Raw genomic sequence first — 26095 nt, forward strand, 5'->3', positions numbered from 1 at the left:
ATCAGCTATATATCAGACCGAGACTCACCCTTCTCATTTGTTCAATACTGACAAAGTCCACGACAAAAGAGAGCCAAGACGCTTGTGGGCAGGCAGCTACAAATGACCAATCTATAATTTGGGTGGCGGGAGCACTGCTAATCAGTTTCCTTTCTAATGAACACCATCAATTCATCCGGCTCCCTCTACACAATGAGGCTGGAAGTAATGGGAATTTGGACACTGCTCGGAAGGTTCATTTGTCATACGCAACAGATGCCATACACGTGCTGGTGACCTTCTGAAACCTTTGCAGCGCTGTAAGTGGTAGGAGCTTGATAAAGATCAAATGTAACAGTCAAATCGTGGTAAAAGCAGAATAAAGTACAGTAAAGCACCATCACATTATGGTAAAAGCAAAGTAGTGGAGCAAAGTGAAGTTGTAGTTAAAGCAGTTAAAAGCGAGAAAGTAAAAGGATGCATGCATGTAAAAAGCACAGAAAACTGCAAGACAAGACAAGACAGTATATTTACTAAGGGAGAATTTCACAAGGGCTTTTACAAGATTTTACTCTTCTTATCTTAGCTCTAAGGAACATTTTCTTCTGCCTTTAATCTGCCTGAACAGTAAGAATGCGTGCTCATAAAAGTGAACAAAAATAAAACAAATGTTCAACTCAGTTTGGTCTCTGTTCTGTGCCAGTTTGCTCTCTTTTGTTACGACTGTGGGAGCAGTTTGGCAGCTGCATGAATATGAAAATAAGCGCGACCTTCCTTCCCCAGAAGTGAGCCCAGTGTGTCAGGGCGCCCTGCTGCGGCTGCTCGGCTGGGCTGTCACCGGTCCTGCTCAGAGGCTGACAGCCCCGAGTTCTCCTCCTGACGTGATGACAGTCCCACTGGACTTCATCGCGCAGGCTGCCCTGCTCTGGGAGAGCGCCTTCCAAACCCCTCCTTCTCCCCCCCCGGACAGTGGGCATCAAAGGGGGCAGCGGCGCGTGACCCCAGCTGCCAGATCCCCGGCAGCGAGAGTGTGTGACGGCTCCCAGCCTCAGAGCTGCACACCAGCTGCCTGCTCCTCCTCGCTCACGGCCAGGAGCTGCAGGAGTCCCAGAAACCCTGCACCTCGAAATGAGCCTGTTAATATTAACGAATGGCAATTTAGGCACAGCTCTGTGATACCATTAAACATTCATGAAGAAGGAAGAAGCAGTCAAAGTCGAAGAAGAGGAGGATACAGCAAATTCCTGTCAGAGGCTAAACAAACTTTGAAAAGAGTCAGGCCTGTCTGGTTCTTTTTTTACCGTTTTGGCCTTATCACAGGAAATGGCAGTCTGCCACACTATGACCTACACGATTACACTGTGAAAAGACAAGAACAGAAGAAGTCAAACTCATGTGAGCAGGATGAAGCCACTGCAGGCTAATAGGAATTCATTTATTATCAGATGAACAGGAACTCATTCCAGAGGGACAGTCTGAAAGCTTTAGGGTAGTGCAGAAAGAAACCATCATATATGGAAAGCAATTTCTTTGCACTGCACAAACGCTGCCTTAGACTTGCACATCAACCGCAACGAAGAAATAATGAATCAAAAGGATTTTGATCAATTATACATTTTCTGTCAGGGTTAAACCTCGGCTTCAGGTCACCTTAATAAATCACGAACGATAAAGTCTCTCTGTCTGTTAAAACTGTTTTCCTTCTTTCTGAAGCTTTCAGGCGGAGGGTGTGCAATTCAAAATTGCCTGGTGGCCAGACGTCCTGACTGAGTCTGGGCCCTGGGGTCTCACCCTGCTGCAGCTCAGTCAGGCGAAATTGAAAGAGTAATAATGACAGAACGAGTGGCTGCAGTTTCCTCCCGCTACAGCGACAGGAAGGGGCTCCTGGGGAACACAGCGAGCACCTTCCCTTGAACTGCGATGATGTCGTGCTCCTGGAAGAAGCAACAAGCGGCATGGAGAGACGGCAAGCAGAGCAGCCCGCTCTGCAGAGTGACAGCAGGGCCCCCAATATTGCAATATTGAAATAAAGACCTTACTCAGGTGAGAACTCTCTCTTGTGGCTTCCTTGACAAATAGATTTCCATAACACTGGCTGCGGCTCCCAGGGAGGGTGCCTCTGCGGGATGAAGGGAGACGGAAGAGCTGTACCTGCTGGCGCCCCCTACTGGGCGGGCATGCATTAACCTCTCCAGCTCTCGCACCTTTGGCACCTTCCAAGCCTTTCAAGTCCACCACAGCCCGGTGCATCTTCAAGATGGGGCAGCGACGCACTTGCGGATGCTCATTAGAGCTCTGTGCAGCCACGGTGCTCAGCATCAAGCATTCAGTGCACGCTATGAGCCGGGCTGCTGCCTCCAGCCATCTGGCACAGCGCTGTGAACCCCTTCTCCTGCAGGTTGTAAGTCACTCGGGATACAAAGTCACATCCATCTGATGTCATGTTAATAGGCAGGGCCTGGGGCACTACACTGCCAGCGCATGATATCTCCCGCAGCAGGCAATAACAGTATTGCCACTGTCAGATGGAATAGGCAGCTAAAGAGCAATTTCCGATACCAGTCCCCACAGGGATTCAGTGCAACAAAATACCTTACATGCCTACTGCATAACGGCCAGCTCCCTCTGTAAAGTCCTGAACCTCAAACATGACATTATTGTGAAATTACAGCACTACCTCGTCTTTAATGGATGGTTGGCACCATGGATTCAGAACATCACTAAGGCCACAGATGAGTGAAGGACATTCAGCTTATTGACCTCATCTACTTCTCTTTCTCTACAGTCACATAGTCAGCATGTTGTACTGGGAACAGACGCTTAATCACACATATCCCCTTACACACCTCAGGTGCCCTTACCCGCATGCTTTTGGGAGTGGTGTGAGGAAACCAGAGCGTGCAGAAAAACTCAATTCTCTGAGCACTCAGTAAAATAATCGAAACCTTAACAGACCCTAATGATAAATGGATTTAGTCTGAACTCTTTTAATTGTTTTCAGTTCCTAAACATGTAGGAGGTTACTTTTTAACTATGGAGATTTTTAACTTCACATCTCCAACCTTTGAGTAGGAAAGAAAGTTGCAAAGGTTCTGAGTTCAGTAAAGGATTCAGCCAAGTAAAGATGTCCCTGAGGACTAGAGATTCACACTCTTACTTCACTGGGCAAAGAAAACCTTTGTTAGCCTCAAGACTAACATTTTAGTAATCCAGACTAGATTTACATTTATGTGTGAGGCATGTGGAATGTACAGTATCCAGAATTTAATATAATCTACAGTAACTCCAGTTGCTAGCTGTCCCTTATACAATAGCAATTATTGGTTCAACAAAGCGTCCATCACCAAGTCAGCCAAAGGTTTGCACATTACAGATACAGGCTATTACTCTCATGGTATTCTAATGGGAAAACTATTCCATTAGAACACAGCAGCAAATGTCGTAAAGATATCAAAGTCAGAAATAAAAAGACTAAGAAACTGAGAAATTCCATGCTAAGCATATTAATGTCCTCAAATAAAAGCAATTGCCAATAATTCCCTGAATTCAGTGTGTAAGTTCATGGGAATTTAGATTCAACAGGACTATTTCATCTGGGCCTGCTTGCTGGGAGTGTCCTGCTTGCTGAAGTAGTCCAGCCAAACTCTAACCGGCTCCGTGTTTCCCTGATTCTGAGACCTCTGTTATTCTAGTCGACAGTTTCACATTCTAGATTGTTTCAGCAAGACCACAAGTTTCAGCTGACACCAGGGAGACACGAACAAAAGCATGCTCCGTTAAACTGCAAGAAGGGAAAGAGGCCAAAGATTTTTTCAGGCTGTGTGTGGCTATAGACGTGACAGTACACGCAGAGCGCCCTCATTAAACTCACAAAGCCTGTGTCGTTAGGTTCTTGCAAATGGTAGTGTCCCAGCCCTGCTCTCCCACTGGCGGTTCATCGCTGATCAATAACCTCCATGAGTCTGCCAGAGTGACCTTTGATGGGTTTTGAAGTATCTGAATACCAGAGATGAGGTCAAAAACGAGGTCAAGCTTGTTTTTATGTGGTTTCTTGAAGTCATAATGAAGCTCGGCTAAGAGAGGGCATTGCATTTGGAAGTGTCAGCTGTCCACAATCTCAGCAAGCTAAAAGTTGTTAAAAAAACCCAAGAAAGCATTATGGGGTGGTGTCCCACCCCGGATTTGAACCCACAACTGTCCATTTCCAGTCCCAGAGCAGTAACCTCTAGACCACACTGCCGCCGCAGGCAACAAAAAACTGGTTTTATACATCTGGTCAAGGGTATGAGAGCCCCTTAACGCAGCACACCTGTTTGTTTGGCACATTTAATCTAATAATCTAAATCAAAACAAGATTAAAATACTGGATTTAATAGATTTCAGATGCCTTGGTTTACTGCAGGCAAGCCAATCTGATTTTGCACAACAGCAAACCAAACACCACTCACCAACCTCGCTCTAACACGTGCTCAGCGGTTGAAAGGAGAAGTGGAATTCCAGGCCAAACGCCTTAAAGGAGTATTTCACTTTTCCCGAATGTTCCTGTTATATCAGATCCTTTCCCATGTACCAGGAATACAAGTGTCTTTTTCTGCTGCAGTAACTGTGTCTCTACATAATTCCCTGCACTCGCCAACTCCTTGTCACAGCTGGTAACAGGTTCATTATTACACTTAAACATGTAACTGTTGTGTCGAAGCTGCAGCACTGCCTTCCCCAGGCTCCTACTGGTACTGTGCTGGCTGTGCCCAAGGTGCTGACCCTGCAATTAAAAAGGGCTGCAAGACGGAAGCCTGCTGTCAATGATGGACGAAGGGCGTATCAAAGGAAATCAGAGAACCCCACACGTATAATGTTGTGGCAAGCTATGGGAGCTCACTGAAATCCACACAGCAATGACTTGGCTTTGTGGGACAGGACCAGTGCTCCATTTCCCAGCACACACACAAGAGCACGTAGCCCACAGGGCGAACTGTAAGATGCAACACGCGCCCTCCACGCAGCAATGATCCACATTGACAGCTCTGGCAATGAAGCCCGCAGAGCCTGGATTCCAGTGTGCTCCGAGGAAACCAGCTCTGATCAAGTGATCTGGGGTGGGGGTTTGAATGAGGTACTTAAAGACTGGCAGAGGTCAGTGGTACAGGGACATCCGTTTGTGTACCTGGAAGAGTACACCAACAGCAGACACCCCTTTAAACTGCAATAAGACAGACTGGACATTCAGCTTCTCAGCCATTAACTTAAGGACTCTAAAGTGCCTTCTAAGTGCTTTTCCAACCTGTACAGTGCTGTGATTTTTTTAAAGAGGTCATAGGGTAATAGGGAATAATGCATTTCTTGCAACACTTTCCCCAGGACAGCAAACAGAGCAGAAGAAAAGGGGAGAATAAGACATCTACGGCTCTGTGTGAGAAAGATATTACACGCCAGGAAGCTGTTCAATAAGGTCAGAGCAGCGGACTGTGCTGCTGAGCTCTGTGGATTGTGCTGTCTCGGCTCAGAGATTCTGATGGGCACTCACAGATGACACTCTCCCAGGCCAGGCTGCGATCTGCTCCTGATCAGGTTCAATCCCTGTCGAAAGCCCATTATGTCAGCCCACTCTTCATGTTCTCTCCTGGCTGAGAACATTAGGCCGTGACAGGTGGGGAAGATAACGAAGATAACGAAGAGAGGAAAGCCTCACACAGGCCTCCCTGGTGTGCACACATTAAGCAGGAAAGGGATAGCTACCTTTAACAAGATAAAGGCTTACGAGAAAAAAAAAATTGAGTCAAGCAATTGAATTGTCAAAGCCTGGTACAAAAGGAGATCTGCTCGTTTCGCAGAATGTCGCCTCTACTTTAAGCACATGACCTCAGACACCTCAGAGCCATATGACCACAGTTCTGGTTAGACAGCAGGAGAAGGGCAGCACTGATCTGCAGCAGCAATACACACACTGTACTTATGGAGCGAAACACATGATCTCTTTTACCTGCGTCTTTTCTCATTTTCAAATATTACTTTCGGTGCAGGTTTGACGCAGAGGGATCTATTTACATATCGGGGAGGTTTTCCTACAATGCAAATGTGCAGTTCACCACAAGCCAGCTCTCCGGGCTCTACTGTAAGAATGTGGCTTCTGGGACCACAGAAAATACAGCATAGAAACAGAGGTGGAAGCTGAAATCACTTTATCACGCTCTGTCAAAATCTGTCACCGATCGCAAGAGTTCTCCATTATTGCATTTTTCATGCAGCACATTCTCAAAGGATGGTTTTGCAGCAGCAGCAGCATTTCTGAAACCAGGCCATTTCAAGTGACAGGTTCCTTTCTGAAGGATGACGGACATTTGCTGAACGCAAAACGAAAGGCAGCACTACTGTCCTGTCATGTTAGGGCAGAGGATATCAAGACGACATTCTGAGCTGCACTGTCAAAAAGCCAGCATCCACGGCGTCACACTAGTTTGAAAAACGTGTTGTTACACTAATTCAAATTTGTGTCAAATAAGGTCATTTTTCCACAACGTCTCATTTTTGTCTTTCCTTATCCTGCCCAACTGTAGTGCTATACACAAATATTTTTTAAATTCTAAATAAAATAGCCTTTCAATTAGCCTTGTAAATGTACAACTCCCAGAGACTTTTTGCTATTTTTAATCTGAAAATGCCGATTGTTCATAAAGAAAATAAATTGAAAGGCCGGTGAAAAAGCCTTCACTGTAGACCAGCGAATATTATCACCCTGCAACTCATGGCTGGCAGCCCACTGAAGCTAAACAACTAAAGGATCACATCCCGCAGCCGGCAGAGGAATCCTGCTCCGTTGGGCCCCTGAGCAATTCCCTTCACCCCAGCTGCTCCAGGGGTGCTGTATAAATGGCTGACCCTGCACTCTGACCCCAAGCTTCGCTCTGTTTGTGTGTCTGTGTGTCTCATGGAGAGCAAGCTGGGGTATGCGAAAAAAGACAAATTCCTAATACAGGAGAAATTGTATACGGCCAATTAAGTGATTCTATCTACTGTATCTAGTCTTTCATTAGCATTCTTCTTACTACATCTAATCAATTTGCATGCAAGTTGATCACAGAGTTAGTTCTATGCACCACAGAAAGTTGTCCGCTGGTTGACACACGACAACACTCGCTGGTGCCCAGCTTGTCTTGTATTCTCACCGAGGGGATCTGGCCGGCTAGCAGGCTGCGCTCATCGACTCCCTGATTCAAATGAGAACAGCGTCTGCGCTATCCGACACAGCCTGCTATCAACTTAAGTTTTAAACGTGAGCAATTGTCCACAGAGGGTGCAGTCAACCATGAACCACTTCCACAGGGCCTGAGGCTAGGATATCAGCTACATGGAGAGCTTGCACCTCTCTGGAGCCTCAGGCCTGGCTCTCTCCCCAGCTCGGCGTGTCAGATGAAATACGAGGGGCTTCGGCGCTGGCGGAGTTACTGTACAGGTCAGCCTCTAAGAATTGTTTCCTTTGACTTGTAATTATGAGTCACAGTGGTCTGAAGGAAAACAGCCCTTTGTCATCCCCTGGTTTCACCTGTTTGATAGCTCTTGCAATTTCAAGAACTGTTGTTTCACTGGGAGCACACTTTCACTGCTGCAGAAGACAAAGTCAGACTGGTGTACTAAGGGAAAAAAAAGTATGGTCTGCTTTTTAAAAAAAGGTCACACACATTTGTTAAAACATTATAAGGATCTCCATGATGTTGTATACAAAAGGCAATATACTGTATACAGTGCCCTCCAAAATTATTGGGATAGCAAAACCAAACGTATTCAAATGTTTCTGGTATCAAGCAATTTGTGATAGCGAGATGAATATGAATGATAAGTACAATATACTGTACCATACATTTTGGGTAAACCCTGTGATTTCAAGTGACCACACGCACTGTGACACATTCACCTTAAGTACTGTATATTTTAGAATATAATTGCACTACATTTGCATGGCACTGTAATATTAAAAAAAGTTACCACATCATTCTATACATCCAATAATCATACAATTTGCCTATGTGTGTATAATGAATATCTGTGCACACAACGGAGAGGGGATTTGTGAAGACAGACTGGTCAGCAGGGTAAATGATTCCAATGGCCGCTGTTTTTAACATTATGACTGCTCTGTCGTTATCATCAGCGTGCAGCTGTTCGGAGGACATGAAAAGCATTTTAATGCAAACAGAATTCCACTGTGTCCCTAATAGAAAGTCAAATCCAATTCAGATTTAATTCTTACCTTGATGGGAACAGATAAGATTAATCAGCAATGTTTTTCACCAGCCAGGCCTGCCAATGAGAAATCAATACCTGTCTACACCAGCACACTGGGCCAGAGAACATGTGGCTGACAATGTTCTCTCTCCAGGAAATACTGCACACAGGCTGGTTACTCAGCCGTAACGAAGGGCTTTCCTCTCATGATCATTGCCTGTTATTCCTTTCTCACTCACTCTGGGCTGGACTGCTGGCGTTTGTGACTGTGATGGTCATTACATGGACAGCCTTGTATATGTTTAGCCTGATTTTGAGTGGACGTACAGGGAGAGTGAGCTGACTGGCAGCACACGGCAAGCACCTTACCCAGAATTGAGAGCATTAGTCTATGAATCTCTAGGATCCTAGAGTGATCCACAAGGTCACAGGTGCACTGCTGAAAGAGGCACATGTGCTATTATACTGACAGCCCTTGAGAATTTTTAAGAATTCCATTTCAAGACATACTACTGCAGCAATTTTTATTTAACTCTGCAGATTATTTTACTAATTACCAACAACTTTGTTAAAATGTTTCAAGACATTTTAAAAACACAACCTTCAATGCTCCACACTCCTAATTTTAAAAATAACCGTGTGGACAAAGTTACAGAAAACATTTTAATAAGTTCCAAGTTCCATTCTATTTTAAATTTTGAAAATGAGCCCCTTCACAGCATTGCACTGACTGTATACAGTATACAGTATGTACAGTATGTCACAGTTGAATCTTATGTTTTTGTACTGCACTGTATTGTATAGTATTGTTATTTATATTACACTGCTTGTATACATCTGTAAAATCCACTGGATGGTTTTTATGTACTCTGTACAGTATGTACAATATTATTGTTGTCTCATTGACACCAAAGGAAAATTTCCATAGTCTATGGACAAAGTAAAATCTGATTCTTCTGCACCTCAAAGCACAATGGTATCACCAAAGTGATGCACCACCTTTGCTTGGAACAACACTGCTGTCCTATACGCCAGTGGTTTCTAATGGGAACTGGTTACTTTACCAGGTGTGATATCAGTAGTGACTACTGACCTTTACTGATTATACAGTGCCAGTTTCAGGTTTCGGCCAGGATATTCTCTGGGCTTGTTAGTCTAAGGTGGACGTGGAGTCTCAGTACACCAAGCTGTACTTATCCAGGACTGATGCAGTGCAGAATGGTAGCTGCTACAAGGTTATACCGATACAGTGCAACTGGGCCCTGAGAGAGCACAAATTTAAAGGCGAGCAAGTCCTCTCAGAATCAAAAGTCTTACATTCTAAATTTCGGGAGATTTGGGTATTTTTGTCTATGGTTCCATTTGCTAACTTACATTTGGGAAAATGCCTGTGCACAAACGGACTCATCACTTCATTGGGAAACAGTCAGAAAATGCAATGCAAAGAGCTCACTCTCGGACAGACAATGTACACAGATGTTCTAATGCAGAGCAGACACTGAACTGCACCAACACTGAGGCTTTCTTCTGTGGGATTAGAGACCAGCAGCTCAGCTGTAATGAGTATCGATTTTCCTCCAGCTCGCATCACTCTTCACAACGTTCACAGCCCTCAGAGCAGGTCTCCCTCTCTCCCTTCACAGACAACACACACTAATCATGTGCACGGTACCAGACTGAAAATCCTGAAGCAAACAAAACGTCTAGGAAGCCACATGGAGATGAGTAAGCTTTACAGCCCATCAGAACTGAGACAAACATCTGCATTTTCACCCTTTACCGTCCTCAGACTAACAAGCCCATAACTCCTCAGGAAACACTGATGATGCAGTTTCATTAGAGCACCAAGTCAGGGGGAATCTGGGTTCCTAGGAGACTAAAACACCAACACAAACACTGCGCTGGCAAAAACAATTTACTTCTGAGTACCCCACATAATAAAAGAACTGCTCAAAATCCAACACCATGCTATCACATCAGCTCTCAGAAACGGGGACCACAAGCAACAGAGCTCTCAAAAAGACACAGCGCTGCACCCGGGCCACTGCCCTGAACGACCTCCAGCTTCCCTCCCACACCCCGCTACCAGAGAAGCTGATGATCTGGGAGATGGTGCTGAACCCCCATGTCCAGCGCTGTGCCAGGTATTTGACTTTTTGCAAGGTTGGCTTTTCACGATGAGAGAGGCAGCCACATCCTGCTCATCCGTTTCATTTCCCTCGGCTGAAGTTCTTTTTTTTCCTCTCCCTTCTTTTTCCTTTATCTCCTGAAGCATCGGCCACGCTGTCATTTCCTCCCCCGTCTTTCATTTCCTCCGACCTTCCTTCATTTCCACTTATCAGCGCTTCCCATCTCCTCCGCCTCGGACCCCAGCTTCCCCAGCCCCAGCGCGACGGGCGAAGGAGAGAAAATACAAGCTACCGCCTGCTTCCAGCCGGCCGCAGCGCTCACGCAGAACAGCGGCGCATGAGGTCTTCAACCTAGATTAAGGGATAGCTTCTGGATTATTTAGAAAACACAAAACCTGTCCACAAAGGCCAGCCACTGACATTGCAGGCTGTTACAGCGCTCATATCTGTAATATCTCACACCGTGGGCTGCAAATGGCTTTTATACTTTTTTCATAACCTGTAATACAGAAAGAGGGCATTCACAGAGAATCACTAACCTGTAGAAACCGAGCTCTGTCGCGCCACTGATTAATTGCACGTTGATGAAAGTAGATCGCACTGCAGAGTTATGAATATTTTCAGGCTGGGCGACTCGTTTTTCCAATCAGGGATTCCTAATTTAAATGCAAACATTCCGCTAAATATCACAGTTTAGAGTTTCGAAAAATCTTTTTGAAACGATCTGAAACAAACCTGTGGCAGAGCCATTCATGAGCACAAAACTGTCAGCTGCACACTAGTGTGGATTTTACACACATCGGAGTGAGAAGTTTTGTTTGCATTTGTTGGCTTCCTTAGCTGAACTAAGGACCGCCTAGGTGTCCCCAGAACCCGTGAAGAACAAGTCGGTCTGCAGTGAACTGCCGCCCTCCTGTTGAGGTTTGAAATCCCGCAATCCCACAATCCCTGCTCCCAACCTGTGACGTGCAGCATGTCTCCATTGACTTCGATCTTCAGGAAGATCCGCCCCCTCCTCTCCGTGTGGTCCATGCCGCAGAGGCTGGGCACGTTCATCACACACTGCTTGTGAACGTTCATGTCACACGCTGGCGAGAGAGAAACAGAGGGCCTGGTAACTGAACAGCAAGAACGAATCATTCAGCTGGGATTCCTGCACTTAATCACACCCGGTCTAGAGCTGGTACAACTCCTTGTGCTTCTCTTTTATCATAATCACAGGGCAGCCAACTGCATGGAATGCACATACTGTACTGTACAGTGAAAAGCACATTTTCTAGAGAATCTGTCCATTAAAGACTATTACAGCAACGTAACAGTGCTGTTACTGATCTGGGCTTTGGGCTTTTCACCAGGCCTGACAAAGCTGTGGAGCTGAAGCAAGTCTTAGGAAAGAGTTACTTTCAGCACCTCTGTGTCAGAGAAGAGGGGTGTGCACGAGGTTGCACCTTTTTCATGCAGTAATGAGCTGTGCTGGAGAAAAAAACTATAGAGGCTTCTCACAGAGGAATTAGGGCCCTGACGTGGAACAAAGGACCTCGTGCTGCAGGTAGACAGTGTCCTGGCAGCAAGAGCACAGGGGTTTAATTACAGTTTTGAAATTCGGTGCCCTGTAATTAATATTAATCCTCTTGGCAGGGGTTTCAGCTACAGACCCCAGGCAGGCAGAGTCAGATCTAACTCTCAGCTCCTCTCTGCTCCAGAGCCCAAGGTTGGCATCAGTGCCTGTGTCTTACAAATAGAAATGCCAATCCAATGTAATGAATATACGGAGCTTCCCACCGCCTGAATTATGTTGGGTTTCATTACTTGCTCTCATGCAAAACACCCTTGGGCCAGTACTGCGTTTTAGACGCTGCTACCAGACGATAACCTCCAAGCTCCTGAAAAATTATAAACAGCAAACGTCTATTTATCTGACCTAATACCAATTTCTCTCTGTGTGTCATGTTCACCTGAGTGAAACATGCTAATCGTCTTTGAAAAAGTCTATTTCCACTGCGAATAATGATCCCGTTAAAGGGATTGTGAGATAAGAAAGAGGAATGAGAAACCAGCAACAATCATGGCCGTGCAGGTTGGAGCAGATCCTCTCTCCGCTGTTAACCAGCACTAACAGACAGCACTTTGTACACTAACGCTTACCAAGAAACAGTTTTGTAAGGAACCCAAGTATGAAAGACTCCTGGGCGGCACGGAGTCCTCACAGTGGATGGACATGTTAACGATCGTGACTCACCTCCGCAGCGCTGCACCTCTTGACATGCCAACACACACACTGACAGACATCCAGACACGGGAAAAACAACAGGCCGCTCTCTGAAGTGAAGTGCCTTGCCTTGTTGGGCTCTTGTCTGCTCAGTTGAACAGCGCAATCCTATAAAACTATCGACCCCGCGTTGACTGCATGAATAATATGACAATTTACTCTCTTTCGAGGCAAGAAAACACATTGAACCGGTTGCGAACCTGCCCCAAGCACTGCATATTCTCAATCACTGTAATTATTATTCCATTATGACAATTATACAGAGTATCATTATCAACTGATAATAAATACGCTTGATAATCTTCGGCGCAGGGAAGGGGAAGGGACGGGACCGCCTGCTGTGTCCTCGGAAGAGGGCGAGCCGGGACGAGCGCAGACTGCTCGGCACCGCGGGCCTCGGCCACCTGCCACAGGAGCTGCTGCGGGTTTTCGGGAGGAACACTCACTGTCACATTTCATCCCCTGGTGAATGAGGCCGTACAGCAGTGACCCGCAGTGATCGCAAAACGTCGGGCTCCCATAGGTGTGGATTTTAAACTTGTGCTTGCTCCTGGGGTCCTGCAAAGAGGGGAACACATGTGCAAGTCAAGCTCACTTCAAATCGCAAGACCTGTGGGTCAGTACTGCTGCAACACCCAGCGCTGGTCCGCCTCCCAGCACCATCAACCCTGTCTTTCTGTCGGGTACAGCACACTGCACGTCTTTAATTTTCCCCAGGCCCAGTGAAGGTAGGAATGTCGGAATTCTACCCTAAAATGCATCCCTGACCGGGAGGCAACGAGCAGAAGACCAGCCAGGCTGCTACCAGTCCAGGTGTGTGAGCTTCGCAAAGGCAGGAACAGTGGGGATAAAGGAGGCATTTGAGGACAAACAACTGCAATTTATTGGGATTTAGACAGATAGGATATGCTTTTCAGTTTTCAAAAGCCAAAACGTTTTTTTTTGTTCATCCTCTGAGATTCCTCAGAGAATCATTTCACAGCACAGGGATTCTTCTTCGCTTGAAAGCTTCTTATTTATCTCTTAACTCTTAGTTTGACCAGCTAGGCCAGTCATGCAAGAATAATGGCCTGCAGAGCTTCCGTTTCTACGGCAGGGTATTTATTGGGACAACCCGAGCAAAGCAACTTGCTCTCAAGTTCCACAGCAGGATGCCTCCCACCCACGACCCAGAGCCCTGACCAGCTACTGCTTATGAAAGGGTCCTGCTGCAGCATCTGCTACTACTACCATCAGGGCAGTTGTAGCAAACGGTATCGGTATTGAGCTGGTGTAGTCGGACAGACAGTAGCCAGTCCTGCAGAACAGAGCGCCAACCCGCACATTCTTCTGAAGCACGCAGAGAGGCAGAGGATGGACTGGTGGGCCTCCCTTGTGCTTTAGAGCCATGGCTCCTATTAACGGTCTTAAAGAAGCACCACAGCCCTGCAGCCTGGGCCTCTGCAGCCAGATGCCACCAGCTAGTGCTAGCACTGGTCTCCATGCCCTTCCTCCGACTGCAACCAACTGCAATCTACTGTATGTAGGACCCTTGCTGAATAAAATAACTTTACAGCTGTGAAAAAGACTTTATTTTTTTAAAAAAGACACTTTCTAAAATATCTACCACAAGCATTCTCTCCTGCTGAGATATTCAGTCGTAATACTAAGAATGATCATCCGTTGCTTGCATACTGTGCCTCTAATTTTGAAGTGTAAAGCACAAAGCAGTGCTTTCTTCACTGACACTGACTTGTATAAACCTGCATCACCAAGCATAAAATATACAAGAGATGTGTGTAAAATCTCATTCAGTATTTCCTACGTTAGTATCTAAAACACACTGCGATTATTTCAGATCATTTCCATATTCTAACAGCAATCAGACAAGCTAGAGACGCCCCCCACAGGGATAAAAGCTGAAGAAGACATCTGCAAAGAGGAGGTGATTTTGGGTCCATGGAGGAGGCAGGTGGGAGATCAGGTGATTCTAGTTAAGACTGGGTATGTTTAGGTAGCAGACAGTGGCACAGAAAATCAAATGTTGTGAGAAATAAAGTGGGGGAAAAAAACAGTTCCATTCTGCTTGAGTGTGAGGAGCCAGGTTTGAAATCATTCAGCACCCCAGCAGTTTATTGTACCTGAGGGACAGCTTTCGTTACACACTTCTATCCTGCATCTCATTATCGTGCCCAGCTTTAATTTGCATGAATTAGACCAGACACAGCGCACTGAAGTGGGTAATGACCAATCTGTTTCATGCTTAAAGGATTTAAGTTTTTGTTTTTTTTAAGCCTTGGCTTTGCAGTAAAAAAAAACTTGGCTGAAATGTTTGAATAACATTACAGTGTCAAAAACAAACCAGACAACTGCCCTGAGCTGTTCAACAGTGTCTTCGTGTTGCTCATGTGGTCTACCCCTGCCCTCACACTACTGCAGAGCATGAGGCAGGTCCCTCCCCAGGGCTCCCGTCTCTTAAATACCTGCCCACTTAAACACACACAGGCCGACATGAGTCTTTACGCATTAACAAGCATGTTAACAGAAACAGCTCCAATGGGAACAATAAAGCAGGCACAGTAATTAGGAAAGAAACACAAAAACATTCTAGCTGACTGATTTAGAGACAGCGGCACTACAGTACTGTACATACCAACATACTGGCATTGCAGGTTAACTGGCTCTTTGGAAAATTGTCCCTGGGTGTGAGAGTGTGTGCCCTGTGATGGATTGGTGTCCTGTCCAGGTGTACCTCACACAGAGACAGGGTCTAGCTCCCCACTCTGAACTGGGTGAAGTGGTTAGAAACCTAAAGCTCTTTGAATCTGTATTTGAACACAGTACAACGTAGCTACATGCCAAAAGTCATCACAACTCATTGCCTCTCAAACAGCACTCTTTCAAGCTTTGTATATTAAATGTTTAATGACAGGAATAAATTATACATAACAAGCATCAACTTTTAATGAACACTTGTAATGGACACTCCCACAGAATTGCAATGCGCAGGAGTAACATGCTGGTGTCATGTTTAACTGGGTGCTCCTTACACACTGGGCGCACAGCCCATCACCTTTGGACTGCAAGCCCAGTCTGCATACGGTCTGACTGAGATCCACAATCGGAGTGTGCCCAGAAACTGTGACACCACAGCACAGAGTTTCAATCCAAGTGTCAACACAAGATGCCCTGCTGTCCTGTGTTTATATAATTGAAAACTCATTTTAGAGCATTATAATTTTCATTTACCTTATTTAACGGTACAGTTCACTTAAACAAAATTAGGTCTCGAGTCTTAAAAATACAGGAATGATAAGGTGCAATGCACTAACGTACTGTACTGTGCCCCTTACAAATCACCGGCTTCCCCTGTTAAGGAGAAGAGGCCATCAGCCAAGCCTTGGCCATCTAACCTTTGTTGTTTCTGGAAGAATAATGGTTCTCAAAGGGTAAGAATGCTTCTTCAGGTATTACAACGTCTTCATTACAAGGTCTTATGGGCTCCATAATGACTCCAGCGCAGCTACAGACCTGCAAGTCACAGCCTGTGTGACCCAAGATAAAGATAAGACACCACGCAGGCAGACCGAGCTCAACCTCCGAGCAGACAGGAATGGTGTAAATACAAACCACTAGAGCCTCCAGTGAAAACCCAGGGCCAAGTATACAGCACGCTACATTTGCACAAAGCCATGCTCCAGCTTAGTCAGCAACTGCAGATGACAACTGTATGACAAATGTCCCAGCAGAGGAAAGGCCGAGAAACACGCTAGTTGCAAACCTGCGTCTCGGCTTTTTCTGAAGACGATAGCTCTTATTGCAAGAGCACCACAAGGCTTGCTATTTCAGGAAACAAACCCAGCACACAAAGCCTTCACTTCTGCACTTGCCCTTTCTGGAAAACACTGTTTATGTGGCTGCTGACTGACACAGCGTGAGTCACCCAGAGAAATCCACACAGCTTTAATTAGCATGGTGGCATTTCACTGTCTTTGAGCTCCATCGCTTTCGCCAAGAAACCTTTGTTGCATCCAGACAAAGAACTGGGGGGAATGTCTTATCAGTGCCTGGAGACAAAGAACTGGCAGCATGTCTTATCAGTGCCGGGCATCTCTCGTTCTGTCTCAGTCGCTCCTCTGACACACCAAGGGGATCTTCAGCTGTGCTAGAGTGTCTCAGTCTCCTTCACACTCCTAGTCATTTCCAAGTGTGGGGACCTCCAAACTGCAGGTCCAGAGCAGACTCTCGACTGAATCCAAACAGCCTCTCAGACTTTCCTTTGACTGTGAACAGACTTCAGGATAAACTGTCTGCTCCATCATAAATTATGCAGATGGACACGGTTAGGCCCTCAGTGTACAAAGATTTGGACACAACAAGGTCAGCTGTGGCTCTACAAGAGATTGTCCCCAGCAGCAGCTCAGCCACAAGAGAAAACCTCAGTCACTCTGATGCAAACGAAGGGGTGAATTGTGTCTGATACACTATGAAATGTTTTTCAAATACAAACCCCATGCCTCTGGCCAGCAGGGTTTTAATATACAGGTATTAGCGCCACTGCTCATGATGTTACCAGCTGCAGCCATTATGTCTCAGCACGCTCTTCATCTTCTGCACATCCGCGACATCACTGAGCCCGAGTCGTGCACCCACTTAACCTGTTTACACTCTTCAAGTTCCCAGTGAATCTTTTTTCCAAAAGACCACTTCATCTAATGGCAGCCGGCACTCGGTAAAAAAGAGAATGGCCATGGGTCTTCGATCGGCCCCAACACACACTTCCACACCTCATTGTCTTTCAAGCTCCGACTTCACGACAGGTAACAACAAGTGCAGTTGTTTCACTTGGAGATGTCACGCAGGTAAAGAACTCATGAGCCCACAAGAGAGGGATTATGAAATTAGATCAGATTTCTTTTATTCTAACAACAACAGTAAAGAAATGTAGTGTACTGTACAGTATATGAACACAGATAAGATAGGTGACAATCAAGAGGAGAACATTAAGCTCATCTAGCCCGCTTGGTAGTGAGTAATTAATTAAATCACTGGTTCCCAGCTCCTGCCACTCTTTGTGTGAAGAAGTGTCCCATGTTCTGGGTTTTTAAAGCACTTTGCCTTAGGTTCCAATTTTGCCCTCTGGATCGTGCTTCCCTGTTGACCCTGAAGACGTCCACCGGGTTGACTGGATTGTCGGTGTGCCTCTGAGGCTGCCAAGAACGGGCCGGGTGAGGGCAGAGCAGCGCAGGGTGTGACGTAGGTCAGGGCTGGCTAACCCCCTGCTTGTAGCAACGGGCCCTTGGTCTCACAGCCCAGCTTCCCCGTCGCCCCAGCGCGCAGACCACACAACCCCCCCCCCCCAAGACACTGCCCCCACCTCTCTGACATATTCTCTAATCGCAGGCCTGTCATGTCAAAGGACGGACGAGCGCATTTCAGTGACTCACACTCCCAGTCAACGGAATATTCTCCTGACCAGAACTGCGTTAAAAGAAAATGCTTCACCCAGATGTAAAGGTAAGTGACACTCGCAAACCCCCCTTAACAAATTAATTGCCGTCTCTGATCTAAATTTAGGCGTTCTGTCAGAAACTCCAGCACAAAGCATCCCCTGCAGAGACAGCTCAGCCGGCGTCAGCAGAGAGGCTGCCAGCGATCGTGCTCCTGAGTAGTTTTTTTTTCCGTTTCGCTTCAAGAGCTTCCGAGATTTTTGCATTCCCAAAAATTTCCGAAACTCAGCAGGCAGCTATAAATTTTCACTAGAAGCAGTTTTATGCAACAGACTGTGAGTAAGTGTGCCTGTGGACTGGTCACTACAGTGGCACCGTCTGATGCTGCACCTCTGGTGACCCTGGTGGTGATGCAGTTAGGGCCTGGAAATGAGCTGATCCAGGCAGGTGAGATGACAGGACAGCAGTGAGAGCCTCTCCTTCTGAACTCTCCTCCTGTTACAGTACAAGCACCTCACAACAAGAGGGATTTATTTCAGTGCCCTTGTACATCAAGAGGGATCAGGGTACTTTGCATGGTAAAAGCAAAACCCTGTAAAAATAAAAGAGAAGGAAGAAAAATACAAAAAATGATTAACAGAAATAAAGACAGAGATAAAAACACAACAAGAAGAGAAAAGGCAAACTACTAAAAAGCCTGACTAAACAGGTAAGTCTTTACTCTAGGTTTAAAAGCTGTAAAAGAGTTGTCATTTCTCAAATTAGCAAGGAGTGAGTTCCAGAGTCGTGGAGCAGGGCGGCTGAAAGCACCACCCCGAGACGCACCTGTGAGAAGGTTACTTCTAAAAACGCGTGCCTCAGCAGAGCGCATTAGAGAACGCGTTAGAGGTCGAGCAGGTGAGTTGTGGACCATTCTGAAGCTTGCACAGGGAGCGGCTAGGGAGCCAGGGTAAAGGATATGATAGTAATCCGGTGGAGGTGTGATGAAGGTGTGAATCGGGCTTTCTGCAGCAGTGTGATCAAGAAAAGGCTGAATATGGACAAGAGAGTTTAAGATCAACCAAGACCCCCCCAGATTTCTCACAGTAGGGCATAATGCGAGGCTACAGTCAGGGGGTCAAAGTCTGGACGGCAACAAACTGCCCGACTTGACAAATAAAACTCAAACCATCATGCTTAATTGTCTATCCGCAAATCTCGTCAAAACGCTAGTCCTCTCGCCTCGGCTCACTTCAAAGCCTCTGCATCCACACACGTACAGGGCTCAAGGCAGTCTGGCAGGACGCGATGGTTCACAGTCACGTAGGCAGCTGCGAGATCTGACAGAGGACTAGAACCAGAGCCCATGCAGAACTGAGACCAAGGCCGTCTGTGTACTGTGGGCTGGTCGAACACCAAGCTGAAAGGGCTCACAGAGGCCATCACAGGACAAACGAGATTGTAATTGAATGGCAACTAGTTTCTCCAGGATCTCTGAAAGGATCTGTTGTAAATGCAAACACCCCTCCCTTCAGTTGCAACAGCTGCTCGGTTCATTGTGGATTCAACTGAAAGAGCTGTATTGACCTGACAAAAGAATTACAGGGTAATCAAAGCGATAACAATTAAAACAACATGTACAGGCATTTACGACAAGATGTTAATTATTATTAAGTATTAGCAGACATTTATGGACCTTTACTACAACAACATGTTAATGTATTTTCAACACGACACACCACACGAGTCTCATTGCCTCTGGGGGGGACAGTGTTCACAACCAGTTTAGATAGTCAAATTATTTGAGATGTTCCTTTGAAAGAGGAAAGTGTATCAAGATAAGTGGTCCTTCCCTCCGCTCCACAAATACTGTGCAAATACACACAGCCCTGCAGCAGCTCACCAGAAAACTCAAGCCTGGACTGCAGTCCCCAGAGCAAAGCCAAACAATTAGTTCTTGCGTTAAGTAACAGTTCCTCAAACAAGACTTGGTCATATGAATAGTGTGTGTAGCTAAACCTGGAGCAGCACAAACCGCTACGCATGCAAACATGACTATTTAATGCCTTTAAAAATGCTATATAAATGCAACAACTTATAATAAATTATCAACTGAAAACTAAAGGATGTCGAGGAGTTTCTTTCAGATGCTTCACTGTACAAGACACACCTATTTAAACGAGACTTGTGCCCTCTCAGCTTCCAAGAACACCCTTTCTTTGAACTGGCATCATCACTCTGTTCTCCTCCCCACTGAGAGCTGGTGTGTGGGGAGCGGACTGGAGCATCATCCAGGTGGGGCTGCACACTGGTGGTGGAGGGGATCCCCATGACCTGTAAAGAGCTCTGAGTGGAGTGTCCAGAAAAGTGTAAGGAATGTAAAAAAAGTGTAAGAAGTGTAAGGAATAATTAATTATTAATACCCTTCATTAACAATGTGTTACCAAATGTTTTAATTGTCTATTTGGCAATGCTTTTAACTAGCTGCACTGTGGTATATCCACACTACTTGTATAGACTTATATTAATGACCCAGGAAATAGCACAGCAAATTTCATTACACAACATTCCATGACAGTGAATGTCGATGTGCTTCACATAAAAAGCTGAAGTCAAGAAAATTAAAAATCACTGAGAAGTAAAAAGATAGATAATCAAACACTTTTAGTAGTGGTTGATACTTGATAGGCTTGTTGGTAGAGAGGGGATTTAAGATTTATTGTGTTTTGTTTGTGTGCTTCTCCTGAGTTGCACTTTCTGTGAGAATATTTCTTGTTTTGAAGAGAACAGCCATTTGATATGCTGTCTGACTATGCATACAAATGATAACCCATCACACACTGTGCAGAGAAATCAAGACCAAACCACTCTTACTCCTTTCCTGCAACAGGCTGCCTCTACAAAGCCACCAGTGACTTGGCAGTGCAGTTCCTACTACATGCAGACTGGGGGCGCTAGAAGCACATTATGTCAGTACTCGGCTGCTTGTAGTGGATTGAGGTTATGAGTTTACAGAAGGGATTGTTTCAAACATTTTATTGCATTAAATAATCAAATGCATTATAGAAAAAAATAGTGTAGTTTCTATGAAGCACAACATCATAAAATGATCATGAAGACTTGCAGGGGAAAAAAATAAACTAAAAGAACCCAAAAATAATTAGCGGCGTATTGGAAACATGAATCCGATATCACTCGTGACAAGGTATGTGACTCTACAGTATGTCACAGATATGGCTGGGTATCTTGTTCCAGACTCCCACAACCCTCTGTGTAAAGAAACGGTATAGGTAGACGTTTTAGATGCAGTTATCTTTATGCGTATCGATCTCGGATTCACCATCACACTCAATTATCTATCCGCAAATCCCAGCAAAACGCTATTCCTCCTCGTCTTGCCTCTCCGGACAGGGACAGCAAACTTGTGCTCTTAAACAAACGCACAAACCGCCGTAACGCGCCACACAGTTACAAAACATAATTACTGCCAGAACTTGCGCATGGCTCGCTGTGTAACAGATGTCTCCGTCACCAAAGCCCCCCCCCCTTGGAGCTAAAATAGCTCAGCTTGTTTTCAACTGGCTCAAAGATTTTTAAACACAGGTTTTCAGCAGAAAACAGAACACAATCTGGGAAACTCATCCAGGCGCTGTGACTGCGAACGCCCCCACAGTCTGTGGCCCGTGAGCGCGCTGCGCACGGCGACCCGCCCCAGCTCAAGACCGGTCGGCGTCTGAACGGCGTTTTTATCCCAGAGAGATGCTGTGCACTTGGTGTAGCCACATCTATATTATTAATGAGCCCATTGAGGTGGATCTGTCTGTGCGTGTCTTGAGTGCCGTCTGCTGTGTGAGTTTTCTCGGCCAAGACTCCTCTGTGAAAGAGTCGCTGCTGGTCACCTCAAGATCTCCAGTGATGGGTCAATAGACACGCAAAGGCATAAATATGATTAGTGTAAAACAAACAACAACAACTGGCGCACATTCATTTTACCAGAGCCCATCGGAACACGTTCTCAATCCCATTAGAGCTTCTGGAGATAGCTCTGCATCAGACACTTTCTCCACACATCTACAACAAGAGTTAAGCCATCAGTTTTCCACCAGAAGATCCATCTTTATTGAACCTAAAAGGGCTGATAATGCATTTGTGTCATACATACACTGAGGGACGGTATCTGTTTAAATGTTTAGTCTAACATTCAGAACCCTCGTATAACCCCAGCAGAAAGCACACCTGTTTTCTAGGTTTGAGGTTTAAAACTCAAATTAAGGTGAGCAATCAAAACATCTCACGATTTCTCTAAGAATACAGGTTATCCTTGTGCAACTACGGTATGTTGTCCAACAGGTCTGTCCTCAGGTGAGCCCCTGATGGAGGAGGCTGTGTTTTCAATTGCACAGCCTCCTGAATACAGGACTATCACTCCAGACCCCTAATTAACACCAGGAGATCTCTGCGCATCAGAATATCCAAGCTACAGAGAAAATGAGCCAGCTGCAGTTAGTCATGTCCACCCACGCGCAGCTGATTCGAAAGGGTCGGATATTCTCCCCTCCCAGCTCACGGGTTTTACTTGAAAAAAAAAACAAATCAAGAAAATCTGCATTTGGCTGCTCCTTGTCTTGGCATTTGCCATCTTCGTTGAATTTTACCTCCTGAAAACAGTTGAAAATGTTCCCTGAGCAATCTAAGGGAATTGGCATGTGTGGCACAGATATTTTTTTGCCTTTATTCCTTGGGCCAAATTCATGAAATATTTACAGTGGCACTACTCACTTTTACACCTCTTAGTTTTTCACCAGACACAAAGCAGAATTTATCAGGATGATAAATTACTGTAAGCCCCAACCGGTAGCTTTCACCTCTCCGTCTAGTTTTGTTACATTAGGGGGCTGTTTTGCACATTTGAAGACTCAGGAAAACCAGATACAGAGTGAGAACCACATCACTGAGATGACCTTGCAATCTCTGAGAAATTGAGGCAGAGTCTTTTGGATTTAGAGCACAGTGAGGTGTGTGACTAAATATGTGCACAGGTAAATAAATACCCTGCCAAGAGACCCCAGTGGATTTACACTCAACTGAAAGAGGGTGCGGGAATTTCCAGGCGCTACTTGGGAAGTCGCTTCAAAGAGGAGCCCTCTGATGTCGGGAACTCCATCAAATACAAGCCCAGGACACGCCTGCCACCAGCCAAAAGCAGCACTGTGAAATGTAAGCCTCCCGTGTGCCGGTTTCCTTGGGAAAAGCTAAAACACAGCCACAGCAATTTACTCTGTATTCCAGGTTTTCTGGAATTAAATCAAGGGTCCTTTAACCCTAGTAGGAAACTACACTGGCCCCATGAAGCAGATCATTGCACTCAGAGCCCAGAGCGGCACACATCTCAGGGCATTGCTGGGTAGCCTTGTGTACAGTACATTATGTAAAAGGCTTTCCATTCAGCAGGGGAGACGCCACAGAGGAGAGGGTCATTAGCTGTATCAGCTGTGCGGGAGTCACGCAACAGGGCACAGCGCTGGTCGCACAAGGTAAGAGACACCTGTGTGTACCTGTGAGACAGCCCCATCTGCCACCCTCAAGCCAGGAACATCAAAAAAAAGCACAGCGGCCTGCTGGAGGAACAGCTGTATCACCATAAAGAGAACAAAGTATCAGTAATGCTGAATTACTGATCCAATCACCCCGCAAGGGTACAGTACAACCCCAGAGGAGGACAACCACAGCTTTGGAGCTTAAATAAAAAAATATCAAGTAGCAATCAATCAATTTTCACAAAAACAGCTCTTTAGCAGATCTAAATGCTCTGCAATACTAGTGTAGTTAGACAGACAGCTTATATACTGTACCGTCTCAAATGGAGACAGAATTGTTTATTAGCACAATGACGCATGGCTGATTCTTGTTTTCAGCTGTTGAGTCACAAAAACTCCCATAATTCCTTTGTACTTTGTGTATCATTTCGAGAAACCCAACTGCTAATAAACTTGGCGTGCTCAGCAGAGAAGTACATTCATTAGCCAATACTATGCTAGTAATCATTCTGAACCCTATGACACCCTAAGCCTGCTGAACCTATAGATTAATGATAAACTGACAGAGGCTGATTAGCTGCACAAAGTACCAGCGAACAATATCAATATCACATATTGACACCAGCTGTAGAGGTGACTGTGCGGTGCAGGGAAGCCTGTGTCCCCATGAGACCTGTTCCTTTGAACTGTGGCGTGAAAGTTGACAGGCCACTTCTCTGGGCTGACTCTTCCGTCCGTCAGGGAACTGCTCCATCGCGGCACAGCGCGTCGCCGGCAGGACTCGTTCGGCCCTGGTCACAACACCGCCGCAGCCAGAGCGATTGCAGCAGGGGGGAGGGGGGAGAAGGTGGGCCAACACTGGCTCCTGGGGTGCTTCAGCCCCCAGAATGCAGGACAGCACATTTTGACTGAACACTGAAAGACTGGGATCCCAGACACAGAGCATGCGGACACAGACAGTGAAGCGAGAAGCCAAGACTGAGGCTGGAAACGTGCTGATTTCATACGCCGGGATGTGAAATAAATCAATGGGTAAAAGAGATGCAAGAGAAGCACAGAAGGAGGCAAACGCGCACCACAGATCAGGTATCAAAAACCACAGTTAAAAATGATAAATCAATTATTTTAAGCAATTAATCCGTTAATTTAAGTACTGACACCACTGATCTAAGGATCTTAAAAGAGGCTTATGTCACATAAAACACAGCCCACAACAATTATAATACCATGAATTACCGTTCTTCAGTGGCAACACGCAGCAGTGGCACCGAGGGCAGTCCTGACTGGGGCTGCTCCACAGTGCTCACCCACTCAATCACACTGTATGTCAGAGAAAACAAACTTTCCAACTCCAGTACTTTACAACTCCCGAGTAAATACAGTGAGACCCAGTATTTTACTAGTGAGTTTTATTTATGAGTTTCTGTAACTTTGATTTGATGAAATGGCGGGTCAGAGCAGGGGGCAACTGATAGGACAAGAACAAAACAGCCACAGCTTCTCCCTGAGCCAAGGCTGAACATCTGCTTATTAAACAGGAAGCCCAGTAGTCCAAACAGTTTAGCCCTTAGAAACTAATAAGATAGGGCTATTAGTATTATTATTATTGAATCATATTTTGGTTTTTAAAAAAGAGGATGGTGGGGGGGAGAGGGGGGTAATCGACACTCGACACATGCCTCCAAAGTAACGAATCTTTATTACTTTTTCTAATCAAAAAACAATTTAAATTCTCTAGTTTTTATTAAACGTCTGAGTAAACTTTTAAACAGTTGCAGGGTTGCTATTTCTCTTCCATAATGGCAAACAAGGAAAAACCTAAAATATAGCCTTATTGTTAACTTAGTTTTTTTTTCCATTTTCATTTCAACACAACAAAGGTCTTAACATCTGAGGAAAAAATGAAGACATCATAACTTAGGAGAAGTCTTCATTGGTTGCAAAAATGATCAATTTTAACTCAACATTTTGAAATATAACGAAACAAGTTAGACAGTGTTATTTCTCATGGCCATTAAAAGCAGGCACACACACACAAACCCTTTTCAAGCTACGCTGCGTGTAAGTTCAAAATATCCACCAGTAATGCGTGGAACGAACGAAAATATGCAAGCCCATGTTCGTTTACACAGTCTGAGTAACGAGCAAAACAAAGTCCCGGACAATTTTTGGAATTTTATAAATACCAGTCGGACCGATATTTTAGGTTTCAAAAAGAGGAGAGGACGTCTGGTCAGCCTAAATAAGACTGAGGCAGCGTGACCCCGATCATGACCTGCTGCCCAAGGCGCGGCGCAGCGCAGCGCAGCGCACCGGGCGACACGCACACGCACAGGCACAGGCACAGGCACACACTGCAAACCATCCCAAACCTGGCGTCTGCTGGAGTGGAGCTCCGCAGCTGGCTATGAATGAAAGTGCACGCTTAACTGGCACACGTTCATTCAATTAAAAGCGCATCACTGGAATTGGCTTATTTCCACCCACGCTGCATTGCCGCGTATCGCCTGCCGCGCTTCCGATACCGATGGCTGAGTACAGGAGCCGAAGATC

At 45.6% G+C, this 26095-nt stretch overlaps 1 protein-coding gene across 1 annotated transcript in view; it reads right to left on the minus strand.

The window, feature by feature from the left end:
* Positions 1 to 26095, minus strand: part of LOC148824270 (protein kinase C alpha type) — a 191391-nt gene that overhangs the window by 65947 nt on the left and 99349 nt on the right. The window contains exons 4-5 of the mRNA XM_088926771.1: positions 13044 to 13155; positions 11288 to 11416 (exon numbers count right to left, since the gene is read on the minus strand). Of these exons, the coding sequence (XP_088782897.1) occupies positions 11288 to 11416; positions 13044 to 13155 (241 nt within the window). The remainder of the gene's footprint in view (positions 1 to 11287; positions 11417 to 13043; positions 13156 to 26095) is intronic.

This window comes from Atractosteus spatula, chromosome 11 (assembly GCF_055471065.1).
Source record: "Atractosteus spatula isolate fAtrSpa1 chromosome 11, fAtrSpa1.hap1, whole genome shotgun sequence".
In the NCBI taxonomy this organism is placed as follows: Eukaryota; Metazoa; Chordata; class Actinopteri; order Semionotiformes; family Lepisosteidae; genus Atractosteus; species Atractosteus spatula.